Here is a 13,890-nt window from a genome sequence, read left to right on the forward strand (position 1 = left end):
GGCAACTTCTTGGGCATACTGCTTTTCTCAACTATCAGAGTAATTCTCTCCTGCAAAGTTGTACTGGAAAAATAACTGTGCAAGGGAAAGAAATGAAGACAGCTGTTTGGTTGTTGAAATTCTGAACTGTGCTGATGCACATGATAAAAAAAATGTGTGAAAGAATTTATCAGTCTGTGCTTTGTGTTGAACAGTAAAGCATTAGAAAATAAATAGGCTTTTAGCTCTGAGTGTTTAATAGCATCAGGCTCTCCTAAGCCAGCTTCTAACACACTTCTGATCTGAGCAAAAATTTGTGGTAGATGGTACTTTGGGTCCATTTAATTCTGATTTGGCAACTGCTCTGGTGCTACATGGAATGAAGGACTAACCAGTGCTTCATGACCAGAAAAGCAGAGAGGGGATGGGTCTGTGAAGACAGGCAACATGCTCTGCAGCAAGTGTGGTAGTTTCTCTTCAGTGGCCACAGAACTGCACTATCTCCCTTGTTTTCCTTTGCTGTTTTCCATGGAATGGGAATTTCTGTTACTTGCGCAATCACATATTTGGTATAGTGTTGATAAGTGGATTATGACATGAGAGGCAAGTAGGCTCGGGTGTTGGCAGAGTCAGATTTGTGAGGCAGCTTGTGGATGAAGGACATAGGTGTTCAATGAAACGTGAAGGGAGTTGCGGTCTGTGAAATTGTTCCAGAACAGGGAAGATGTGACTTTGCTGAGTGCAAGAGGTATTTATTATGGCTTCAGGTGGTAGGGGAGTTGAGAAAGAAGACTTAATTGCTTGCAAGTGGTAACTGAAGTGCAGAGTAACAAAGATGATCTGGCAATTTTTATCTATACTAAGCATGTAAAATACTGCAGTTTTACAATAGAATTGTAAGAGTTGCATTTAGACTCTGGAGTTGATACATTCAAAGACCTATTACTCTCTTAAAAGAATTATGTCTAGTAACATCACTAAAGAGAGATGTGCTTGAATGCAAGGCCTCTGTAGAAAGTAAAAGTGAATGAGGCATTTATATTAGACTTATGTCAAGGAAACTAGAGCTATGCAAAAAGGCCTGGAGTCAAGTTTGATTATGTAAAAATCAAGACAGAAATCCTGATCTGTTTTACATCAGGGTGAAATGTTGCTCCACAAGAGTAGCACTCAATAGTTCTGCCTGTTACTGATTCCTTTGTCTGCTACTCTCTAAGCCATATATGAAGTCAGTGCGGAAGAGTATTGATGGAGCCTTTTATTTTGTGTAAATGTATGTTTGTGTATGATGTCATTCAGCACTGGCTCACTGATGGCCTTCCTGCTCCAAGAGAGAGTGAGAAAGTACTGGTTGCCTTGAGTTACATAATACATAGTAATTTATAGCTTGAGTCTCTGGACACACAAATAAGTGAATGGCTGGCAATTGTTCTAATTTTAAAGTTGTGAGAACACAGTGCAGCTATGTCAGCAATTTTAATTCTTCTCTAACACTTGTTCTCTGATAAATCTATATTAAACAGCTTCCATGTACCTCCTCTCCAGCACACAGCTTGCCCAGCACTCACACTTCCAAAGGCAGACTCTGGGCAATCAAGCCCAGTTGCTACAGCGTGGTTTGCTGTGGGTTTATGCCTTCAGCTTTGCCTCTTGGAACATCTGTATTAAGCATACTTAGACAGGCTGGCTCAAGCTGTAGTTCAGCAGCACAGGCTACCATTGTAGATCCAATAAGCAGTAAAGGCCACCTCCCTGAGCTCTGCATCCTTACCCTCTGATTTACCCTGCCCTGCCAAGCTAGCTGTCCAGCTGTTTTGTAGGGTGATCCACCATACTCTCTGGGGTTAAAGGTTACCCTGCATGCAAACATAGGGTCCTCATCACTCAGATTTTTCAGTTGTGGGTTATGAGCTGCTGGAGTTCTGTTTCTTGTGGTTGTGGAGAGTGTGCGTGCAGTCAAGTAACAGGAGGTAAACCAGGGAAGCAGGGGCAATACGTGCATCCATGGTGAAAGCTCAGGTTTCAATGTGATGGAGAAGAGAAGCAGGGGAAGCAGCTTCAGCCACCTTGGTCCCTCCTGATATGAGAGAGTGGGAGGACATGGTGTGGTGGAGCAGGGCGTGTTGTGCCATGTGGTCCTCTGAGTGGATCTCTTCCTTCTGCCAGCTCTAATACAAAGGCTTAGATTAACACAGGCTGAGTGAATGAATGATTTTCTACTGAACAGCTGCAACCTGTGACTCTGTATATACCCTTTATTTCATTCTTCCTATAATTTTTTATTTTATAATAGTAAAATACTGGATGTGGGTCTGCTCTCTTTGCCCTCCTATCCTGCTGCATTGAAAAGCTGAATCATCTGGAGAAGATGGAAGCAGACTTCTTGCAACTCTGTAGTATGCTGCTCAAAAGGCTCCAGTTAGCTCAGGGCTCATATGAAACAGACCCCAGCATTGGGCAAGGTTGGCAGTTTCCCTCATGATTCCTCTCCTACTGTGTCTGCCGTACCTACATATGAATCTGGTCTATGATCACCATTCTGTCTTTTTAAGCTGGGCCTCAGGACTTTTCACTGCCCAAACATGGTATTAGAGGGAAATTACAACACTGGTTCAGTGTCAGGAGTTGCCAGCCCTGTTTCCCTGCTATTCTGCTGGAGCAGACAGGCAAAGATGTCCGTGCCATGTCTTCATAATAGCTCACTGTGTTTTTAAGACTTTAGTGCTTTAAGCACTTAATATTTTGCATCTTATGAAATTCCCTCTTCCCTCAAATTGAATTACTTAAAACTCTGAATTCCCTGCCCTTACTGCCTTCTGTGACACAGTTTTTAACGCAATTAATAAATTTAAATTAACTCGTGCTCATCCTGCAAAGACACCATCACTTAATATTATCATTGTACATTAAGCAAGGTTATAATTAACTAGGTTTCCATTCTCTTGTGGGTTGTATGGGCTCACCATTATCTTATATTATGGAAATTAAATAATTCCTCCCTAAGTTCTAGTTAATATGAACACAAATCCAAAATTACAGTCACAATATAACAATTTAAGACAACTAAAGGAAAACTGAAGAGACTGTAATAGCTACTGCTTTCTTGTGTTCTCTGCACCTTACACTGTCTAGTTCCTCATTGTGGCAGAGACAAGCTGCCACCTTCAGTCAGCCTCAGCTTTAAATGAAGTTGGCAAACACTGGAGACAAGTGCCTTGAGACACTGAAAAGTTAAGTGGCAGTAAGATGTTATTTCATACACAGCAATGAATGAATTTTATTTTATGCACTGCAAATCCTTACTTCCCTCTTCTCCCTTGTATTTATGTTGTTACACAGTTTTGTTTCCTATCTTATTGCCTTTCATTTTATAGATACATGGACTATGCCTTTTCACAGAGACACAGAGTTAAGAGGAGAATTAGCTTTCACATTGTTTAGCATTTTTCACTTACGTATAACTAGACATACTACTGCACTGTTTTTTATGTGTTAGTAAGTTGTCTGCCAATGGAAGGGGGCTTGCAGTGGCCTGTAGCTGAATTTATGTAGTGGTGATGGTCTCTGTGAGAACATGTACATGATGCTGATGGAGATGAGAAACTTGCTAGTTCATCTAATGCTTTTTGGGATGATGGTAGGTAATGTAGCTACAGGCATATGGTAACCTAGTGTTTGATCCAGCTTCTGTCTTCTGCTTTGGTGTCTCACCATAGACCTGCTGTGACAACACACAGAGCCCAGGCTGCAGTGGGGACCTTGCTGGTAGCTGTGCTCCTATTTTGCATTACATGTAAATCCATGAAATCATTACATTTTACTGGTACTATCAGTGTGACAGACCCTTCTGCTTGTATTGACTGGTGACCAGGATGTGCTCATAAAGGCATGTTTATTTTTCCCTTCCCTCAAGCTCAAGAAACTAGAGATTTAAAAAAAGGTATGTGAGACTTAAATTTTTCACTATTTTTTTCAGAGGATTCAAGTAGTGCCTCAGCTCTCGTAGTCCCGGTTACTAGCAGAGTAAATCTTCTAAGATCAGGCTCTGAAACAGCCTGAAATTGTGACTGTCAGACAGGAATTATTCAGTATAAGGTGCTACAGAAAGTGTGCTTTGAAATTAATGCTATCCCTTATGGTTAGTTATTTAAATACTTTAATGAATATAGTTTGTTTAGATGGTGCTTCCTGGTAAATTTGGGTTTCTGTCATCTTCAGTTTCATTGCTGCTGCTCTGATAAAAGCACTTTTGCAAGAAAAATAATACAAAAATTTCCTGTCCCTCTTTCTTTGTACAGTGCTTGAAATACTGAGGGAAAATACATCTTTAAAAATGAAAAATGGACCAAAAAAAGCCTTCACTGTCATGAGCAACTTGTAGAGGTTTTTCTGAAGTTTTCAATGATCCAACAAGTAATGAATGGGAGACAGGGAAAGGGAAGGAACATAAATGACAAAGTAAATATACTTCTTTGGCATGTAAAAGGGAAAACAAAATTGACAAGATGAGGTTTGAATATGCTGCTAAAAACATTGCTTATCCTCCAATCTTAGCTATGCTAGCCCTGCAGCTCCCACTTGGAAGTTGGGGAAGTTTATCTTCTGAAATGGAAATACAGAATGTGAAGACAAAGCAGGTCCTCCCTGGCAGACTAATCTCTACCCATGTAATCAGAGGGTGTGTGGTTGCTGGGCACAACCTTGGGATGTGCTGCATGGATCGAGCACAGCTGGCAGCTTCCTCAGGGAAATGGGGAAACAGCACTGACACCTAGTCTGTCTCCACAAAGATCATACTCCTAAGGGCTCAGCATCTGCTTTAGCAGGCTAAAAACCACTCTGGGCCACACTTAATGCTACAGAAAAGTAACATTCAGCATGGGAACAAAAGAAAACAGGTAATGCAAGTTGGTCTAAGAAGGCATGTCGCCCTGATTTTTTAATATTTTCTAAGCCTTCTGATATTTGCATTCTTGTATCAAACTTTCTCACACACTTTCTGTAAACAACTTAATGTTTTGCATTCTTTTACGGAGGAGGAGAAACTTGATGGACTGTTAGTTTGTCCAGTCATTGGAGAGGTGGCACTTTCACCCTCCAATCCACTGTCGCCTTTGGAAATCTGTAAATGTTGGAGTCAGAAAATAAACTTCCCTTTTTCCTGCCTTGAGAGCAACAGCGTGTCTGCATCGTGTTGTCTCGTGTCCTGCAGTGACAAAGGCACCTGACACAAAGGTGCCTTATGCATACAAATGTTGGCCATTGTGGCTAGGACAATATTGCTAGGTGAAATTCAAATGCAGTCTGGAAGATTGAAGTTTTGATTCCTCTAGAGCTGTAAAGGGGTGGGACGGTGAGCAGCTGTTGTGTCTGCAAGCAGGCAACTTGTGAGATCATTGTGAGAATGGAGAGTAGAGGTCCCTGCTAGAAAGGCTTTTGAGTTGGCTTCTCTCTCCAAGTCTCATCAGCTGTTTGCATTGAGCATCACTGATGAGAAAACAGGTCTGCTGGTCAGACCACAAGGGACAGTGCATGGCAGTGACATCTGGTTTTTCTGTGTGTGCTTCCCATGAACTTTCCAGATAGCATCTCTTGTAGGGCAGGATTTGGCAAGGATCATAGATCTCTGAGGTCTTATCAGTCCTTTATTTTATGTAGCCCTCAAAGTAGTCAGAAGAGAACAGTTGCATAATCATTGAACAGAAACTATGTAACCTAGAATGAAACACCTTTTGTATTATACATATTTTCTGGACTAATTATATAAACACACTTTATTATTTATAAAACTGCATCACTTCAAAATTTAGTACTGTTTCCTTTCCTCTTTTCTGCACTACTAAATTTTGCTCTTAAGACTTTCAGAGCTGCATTTTGAGTATACATATTTAGGACAGGACTGGTCTCAAGTGGCACTGTAATACATAATATTAAATAACTGATTCAAACTGCAACCAAGAGGAAAATCAGATGACAGTCAAGTCTTAATCCAGAAGATTGAAGAGGAGGGCAAATACAGTGTTCTCAATTTATCATACCTGCTGTTTTGCACATCTTAGTGAGTTGTGCATAACTGCCTTCTTCCTCATATAACATCTGCTTAACCACAGTGCAGGAACATTTACCATTTGCATGGTCCAGGCTGACTCAACAGCAATACTATGCCAAAAGGGGCAAGATTTTATTCATTCATTTATTTACCTATGTATTATTTTTAATGAACTTTTTTTGTATCTGCTTGCATCTGTCAGGCTTTGTGGAAACGCAGCAAATTGTCATTACAGAAATCTGGGGAGGCCGGAAATTGGAACAGTGGAGCTACTTCCATCAACCATACAGTCATACTTGCAGCTTTGTATGAGACTAGGTATCAGGATTGAAGATGAGTAAAGATTTAGTGGAGTCTGCTGTTTGGCCTCCTATTTATTGGATGGATTAAGCATTATTTTTCAGTGCTCTGTCTTGTATTTTTACATTATTTGTTGCCTAAAAAATAGTATCTTTAGGGAAATTTTTTGTTGGTTTGGGGGAGAAGGGTTACTGTTTGTTGTGTTTAGTTTTGGTTTTAACTTAAAGTTGGAGTAATAGGTAGGTAGACAATGTCACAAATATTAAGAAGTTGATCCAGAAGTTCAGAGTCTGGTTTTTTTAGGTTCATCCTCTAAATATTTGTCTTTAGAGGTAGTCATCTAGAAGAAATGTATACCTCTGGCTATGTCAGAAGCAACATTAATTGGATTAAGTCTTCTTGAGTGAATTGGAAAGTTGAAGGCTGTTATACTGTAGTTGGGGGGGCAGAAAAATGCAATTTGAGGATAAAACAGACTGCTTTAAGTCATGGTGAGCATGTGTGGAACTTAGTGATGCTTCCCATTTAAAACAAATAAACATTGAATACTGCTTAAACTCAGCCTCAGAAATGCTCCTTTGAGCACTCTCACAGTGAATAAACTTTTCACAACCAAAGGAAACCTTTGCAGCAAAAAGTAGTTTTCAGTCCCAACTAATGATTCCGTAGCCCAGCTGCATGTTTGTGCACCCATTCAGAGTGTGGGGATTAAAATGGAGAGCAAGCTATGTGATGGTACTTCAAGCCTTCTCATCTCCAGAGCCAAGACCCGCAACTGTGGAGTTGGCATGAAGCTCAGTGTGACTTTCAGTCCAAGGCCTGAGCCCAGAGGTCTGTCCACCACTGCCAGAAGGTGAGCAGTGGATTATGGAGAACAGCAAATCTTACATTTTACTGGAATTTACACATTTTACTTGCATTTACACATGGAAGTATATTTTCATGGAAAAACTTCAGGCATGTGCAGTTTCTCCGAAAATAGTTTTCAGAGCCAGAGAGCCAGTTTCTTCAAATGCAGGCAATGTGGTGAGCCTATGACTAATTGTTAAATAACGATGAAGTTTTTTTAATGTTAACTGTTTTGAAGTGTGCCATTCTTACGTTGCTGTTTGTGGCCCTGTCTGTAGCAAACCAATGGCAAAGGCATCTCTGTAAATGACAGCTACAATTCTGCAAGCATAATGGCTTTTATGTTTCTAACATTCTGCATTTACTATATTTGATGTTTTGTTGTCAGCAGTTGGATAGCCTTGGATCCTTGCACACCATTGCTGAGCAGTAGGCACTGTTTTGGCATCAGAGCCATAAGCACTGCGAGATGGGTGCGGCAAAGTTCTGCAGGAGTGCCAGGTCCGTAGCCTGGCCACTCAAGTCTTCCTGCAAAAGAAGTGGAAAAAAGGGAAAACTGCAGGAGCAGAGAAGCTTTGTGCCTCTTCACCCTTGCCCTAGGGAGAAGTGTCCATTTTCGTAGGGAGGCACCCATGCTGAGCTCACTCAGCTGGACAGCAGGTCCATGGGGAGAATGGCGTCTTCCTGACAGAGCCTGAACCCCATGTGGTGAGCTCTGCAAAAAGTATGGAGTTAGGGGGGTGCTCTGCTTGACCACTGATTGATCCTGGTTTTTTTGGTTTTGTTTTTTTTTTGTTAGCCGAAGTTTAATTTTATATCTCAGTGCAAAAATTCAGAGCAAAATTTGAAGAACAAAATTTCATCGGTGTGATGAAGGGAACCTGTCAAGACATATGCATGAAATTGGTGAAGTGCTTGCTCAAGTGGGCACTTTAAATAGTTTTTGCTGAATTGAGCATACCATGGCGTGTATCAGGTTAGTTGGTGGAGGCTCTCCAACTTTTCCATCTTTTTAGATGATGTGCTGTGTCATGCTGAGGCATCTTTAAAATTTCGTTAGCAGCTCAAAGTTAAAGGGGTTGAGACTATGCTGTGGACTGGGAATGCATTCAAATGTAGAACAAGAGCAGTCAGATCTGCTGCTGCACCTTTGAGGGACTCTACAGCATTCTTTTTAATGCTACATTAGAAAAGAATTTATTTTTCTGTTATGGCAGAGTCACTTTTTAGCTTCACTTTTTTGCTGCAGTGTGTCACATTCATGTTTGAAGCACTGGCCTGGTAAGCAACAGCACAACCTGAAGAATTTGCTGGAAGGTCCATAAGTCCATTTGATCTCCCTTATTCTGAGTTTCAGCAGACCAGATATAAGCCTCGTTCAGTTTGGAAGTCTTTTAGTGGAGGACTAAAGTGAACCTCATAAACCTTATTGTGAGCAGACAGATTGGGTCTGTCAGAGCTCTTGTGCCTTGAGTACTTTCATCTAGGTTTGCTGGATTTAAACTTTCAAGCAGCGCACTTTGTGTGTAAACGGGGAATTCAGATTTTGTCTCTATACAACTGACCAAAGGAATGTTTGAAGTCTGAGGGACAGAGTAAATTCTCACAAAACAGAGAAGCTTCAGTCGTTTTCATCTTTCAGTTAAGCATGGATTGATGTGGCAATTGCCCACGATGGAGTGCTTTACCTCATGGCCTCCTCTGTATGTCTTTAATATGGCAGAGAATTTTGCTGGAGGAAAAGGGGAACAAGAGATATTTTAGTATGCATCTTGCCTTGCTTTTCCTAGTCTCTTGGGCTCTGCTTCTGCTGCCTTAGAAGAAGTTGTTTTCCCTGTTGGAGACAACCAGCTATGACCAAACAACAGCAGTAAGCAGTGACATGTGGACACTCAGCATGAGCTGCTGATGCTTAAGGAGGACCTTAAGCAGTATATTAGAAAGGGTACTAGGAGGTTTTATACCACTGGCTGGGCATCTTCCCTTTCCTGGCTTCTGTAGCTCTTCAGACTGTGCTTAGGCTAGGGGCACTTTCCAACATTAGATTTGGGCCTATTACCTAGGACAAATTCAAGACAGCACTTCATCAACTACTACTTTGTGAATTCAGTTGGAATAAAACTCAGTAACCACACACTAAGAAAGATGTTCTTCTCTTCTATGATGTCCTGTGCAGACAGAAAAAAACATTTTGCCCAAGTTCCCAAAATGCAGAGATATTTTGGACACTGGGCTATTCTATGAATAGGTGTGATTACTGATTATAACATTTTCCTTTTATTTGCATTTCCTCATCAGTGGGCTTCAGTGAGACCCAAAGAGAGGCATAAGGAAGTATGTACTGTAGATTGAAATCCATCATTCATATTAGAATACTTGTTGCAAGAGAATTGATTTGAGAGTTCACCTTTGGAGGAATCTTGCTTGGACATATCTGCACTGTATGAAAGGTATTTCTCACATGCATTCTGTCCTTGTCTGTATGATTTTGAGTGAATAATGCAGCTTCATAACCTAGTTCCTGTACCTTTTCTCCCTGTCTTTAATCCCAAATTATTGACTATGCATTCATCTATTTTACCTTGGCTTATGGATGTTGTACTGTTAAGTGCAGCAATAAACCATCTACGAGTACTGGTAAAACAATGTGGGAAACTCCTTAGACCTTCTTGTATGAGATTGAGATTAATTTTGGAGTACTGAGCTGGGAGAATTGCCCTTTCAAGTCTGCAGAAAAAGCAGCTAGCTGCCAGCTACAGAGCAATGGAAGTCCTTTGTTGATCTGCTACCACCAGAGTTAGCTGGTAAATGGTGATAAACGTGCCAGGAGCCAATTCCAACTTTGCTTTGTTTCAAATTTTTGTTTATTGGAGTTTGACCAAGCTGGAAGTTTGCAGAATAGTTTTTGTGTTGTTGTTCAGCAGGAATGAGCTTTTTTTTCTATCAATACTTTTATTTTCTTTAAGAAGTTAGTACTTTGACCTGCTTGGTCTATCATTCAGTTCTTAGCCTTGTTTCATCTTCAGGTGCTAAATCCAAGTCCACTTGCTTGGTAAATTCAGGAAGAAGAACATATCATATTATTGTATGCATCTATCACCTTTGTAGCAGTTGAACAGTTGAAACAAGTTGATTGTTTTCAACAGGCCCAAATAATACCCAGTGGCTCTTGGCTCTGAGGGTTTTCTGAAGCTCCAGAAACTCTCATCCAGGGCAATCCATGGCTTTAACACGAATCTGTAGCAGTGTCAGTGCTTTGGGAGGTGGGTGGAGAGTTAGATGGGAATATCGGCGTTTCTTAATTTGCCTGTTTTGGGAAAAGGTCTTTTTATTTTTTGAGGGGTGGTAGCTGCAGGAAATTCTGCAATCAGAGTTTTCCAAATGTCCATGCAGACTGGAAAATCCCTGATACCCACCAGCTAAACTCAATTATTAACATATTTCAAATACGTCAAACTGCCTTTGAACTCCTCTATGCAACATTGCATCTCCCAACAGCAAGCTAGAAAAGCCCTTAAGCATGTTATGAATTTTTCTTGGAGAAATGTGAAAGGTGATAAAACTCTTTGCAAAGAATTTATCATAGTTGCTCACACTTAGGAGTGAACAAAGGGCACTGAAGGCGCTCATCAGTGAATAGAGTAGACAGGGTTTTCCTCCTAATATTTTCAGTGACAGCCTTCAAACTTTCACTAGATGATATATGTGACCATGAAAGTGAATGGCAAGTTTACTGGCTGTAGGACTGGTCTAACGAGAAACTTTCCACCCGAATAAATCCTTCATTCATAATACTATCCTTTCTTTGTCTTTCATCTGCATGATTTGAAGGTTTCTGCCACCACAACTAACATTTTGCCTCCAAGTAGTCTATATTCCCAGTATCTTGAAAGTGCCAGCATGAAAACGGTGTGCCATGTTACTACAGTGACCAAACCCTTGAAGGGTTTGCACTTTCTCTCATATCAGTTTAATAAATTAATTTCTTCCATGCTATGGAGACCACAGTGTAAAATAGAGTTTCTGTTCAACTGAAGTATCACACTTTAAATCTCATTGATGTTCTTAGACTCTGCTCAAATTGTCAGAGGGTTATTTATGTATGACACAACTGTCTTTCTAAATACTTGTAAAGGTGGCTTTGAAGAGAAAGGTTTGGATTAACCTTTAACATAGGAACGTTTTCAGTTTTGTAACCATTCCAGTAACATTTGAAAGCACTCCAGTGCCAATTAACTGGAAGCTAATAGTTTTGCCAGTGGAGAGAAAGTTGTAAGTGCTGTAAAATATGTCATTGAAGATGATTCACATTGCAGCATTGCTTCACACTAAGGTAGCTAAATCTCATCCTGCTGTAAACATTATGATTATTACTTCTCTGGTGTTTATATTAAGCATGTGTGTGCAATCAGTCCAACCCTTGGAGAAAAAAAAAAGCCAAGGAATTCCTCTTAAGAATTTATACTGCACAAGGTTATGATTTTATTTCCTTAGACTTCCAGTAGCTCTTTCATAAGTGAGTAATAGGTCCAAAAGATAGGAAGTTACTGTGTCTGTCTTCTTTTCTTGAAGACTGGAGAAAGAGGAGAGGATAATTTTTTATTAAATCTCCTGGTGGTTTCTTTTATTTACCACAGCATCCCATTCTTAACTTCTACTTTGCCTCTATCTAAAAAGAAAAACCAGAAGCTCAGCAATTATTCTGAGTGGATTTGGGAAAATGTAGATCATTTTTATCAAGGGATGCATGGGAAGTGGATGTAAATTATGGATAAATATCTGTATCCAGCATATCTGTCTGACGCAAATGCACTCCTCAAAACCAAATGTGGAGTGCTGGAATCTGCCAAGTGAATTTCCAACTCATTGTGAATGACACTTTTTATTACTAAAGAGTCTGTTTGACATGCAGTACTCCCAAGTCACCTGTTGAAGTCTTAATAAAATTTCTTATTATCTTTTTCCTGGTGTCTAATAAGAGATGAACTTTCCTGCAACAGATGGGTAAATTGTCCTCTCTCCTCCAATGTCCTGCTAGTTTTCATTAAACTTTTAAAAACTTAATATCCTCAAAAATGTGTGAAGAATTTTTTTCCCTGTTTAGATAAAATTAGCAAGTGTTTTCAGAGAGCTAATGAGAAGCCAGGAAAAGCAGACAAATGAGCACAATGCTTGATAACAGAAGTTGTAGAAAACCAGACCAAAATTTTGCTTCAACTTCTGTTAATGTAACCGGGGTGTGGTGGTTTGGTGGTGAAATAAGAAATCATGTGTTGAACTGTAAAATATGTAAACCTGATATTTTAGAGTTAATCTCTTGTACCTTTTGCAGGTGGAGATTTACATTTTACCTTTATATATTTACCTATGGAGTACGGTTCCTGAAAAAGGTAGGCACTTATATTATTACTCTTTCATAACATATCACAGACTTGAAGTCTTGTACAGTTATAATATAAAGCCCAGGCATAAAGTCTATGTTCATGAGGAGTGAAAATTAGAATTTAATTTGCATTCATAAAATGCTTTGCTACTAGCATTGGTAAGGAATATAAGTTCTTATCAATATTTAATGGGATTTTAAAAGAATAAAAAGGCATAGCAACATGCCTAGTTCACTTGATTACTTTTCATTATAGGTATTAAACTGGCAGTAAGGCTTACTACAGTATTAATATCGATTTCACCATCATCCTTGCTTAAATGCTTCTGGCAGAGGTTATTTTTTATTAGCAAACAAAATGCATTAGTGTTTTAGGAAAAAAAAACATTTTTTGCCTGTACTTTGTCTATTGTAATGTGGAAGGAGGTTTTTGTGAAGTTTCCCATCAGTGCTGTGTTTCACCTGGTTTAAAAAGAGAAGGGTATTGAAAGCTTCTAAGCACTCTGACATGGGTCTATTAACCCTGCAGTAGAGAGTAGTATGGATTTGTGGTGCAAACCGTTTTTACAGTGTGACTAGTTCTCAGAGCTCCTGAAAGTTGGGCCGTATTTCTGTAATTCTAGGAGGTGAAATTAGGGGAGTGGTGCACTCAGTGTGTTCATGTAATCTTTGTTTTGGTCAAAAATTTGACACAATAAAATGTATCCTGAATGTTGCTGGTGCTAAGTAAAAAGAGGTTTACTAATCTTTCTTATGTCAGTAGTTCTTGAGGCTGTCTCAGGTGCAAGGCAACTTGGTGTGAGCAGGAATAACGATGTGCCTGTGCAGGGAGGGCACATCAGAGGTGTTCTCAGCTATTTAGCAGTAGTCAACCCCGGGGGAAGTGTGGGCCAGAGCAGCATGCAGTTGCATTCTTCCTCTGTCTCCTTGAGCACTTCCATTTTATGTGTACTTCATCCATTAACATGCTGTATGGTCGCTTGATCCTGTAGCACTGTGTGTTTCAGAGCATGCCCTGCGGTGAGATGGCTGATGTACTGAGGGGATGAAATAGGTCATCTTAATCAGGATTTGAACTCACCTGTCTCATTTTACCTGTGTTATGAGTAGAGGGAATCAGTGTAATTGTGGGTTAAGTGTTCAAGTTGTCCACCTTCTACCTCAAATGCTATTTTCAAGAGCAGATTTGGTGATGAGTGTTCTTCTGTGTTAGGAAGTGGACCAAGGTACCAACTTTGAAAGAGAAGATGAAGCTTTCTTTGTTACTAGCTGCCATCTCCAGTCTTCACTGTTTTTTAGATCAGGTTTAAATTATTTGTGAGTGGCCACA

The 13,890-nt window shown here is 40.0% G+C and overlaps 1 protein-coding gene across 1 annotated transcript in view; it reads left to right on the top strand.

Annotated features, from left to right (window-relative positions):
- CERS6 (ceramide synthase 6) overlaps window positions 1–13,890 on the top strand; it is a 91,482-nt gene that overhangs the window by 37,852 nt on the left and 39,740 nt on the right. The window contains exon 4 of the mRNA XM_041473212.1: window positions 12,510–12,567. Coding sequence (XP_041329146.1) covers window positions 12,510–12,567 — 58 coding nt within the window. The remainder of the gene's footprint in view (window positions 1–12,509; window positions 12,568–13,890) is intronic.

Source organism: Pyrgilauda ruficollis, unplaced genomic scaffold (genome assembly GCF_017590135.1).
Source record: "Pyrgilauda ruficollis isolate IOZ18807 unplaced genomic scaffold, ASM1759013v1 scaffold3, whole genome shotgun sequence".
Taxonomy (NCBI): domain Eukaryota; kingdom Metazoa; phylum Chordata; class Aves; order Passeriformes; family Passeridae; genus Pyrgilauda; species Pyrgilauda ruficollis.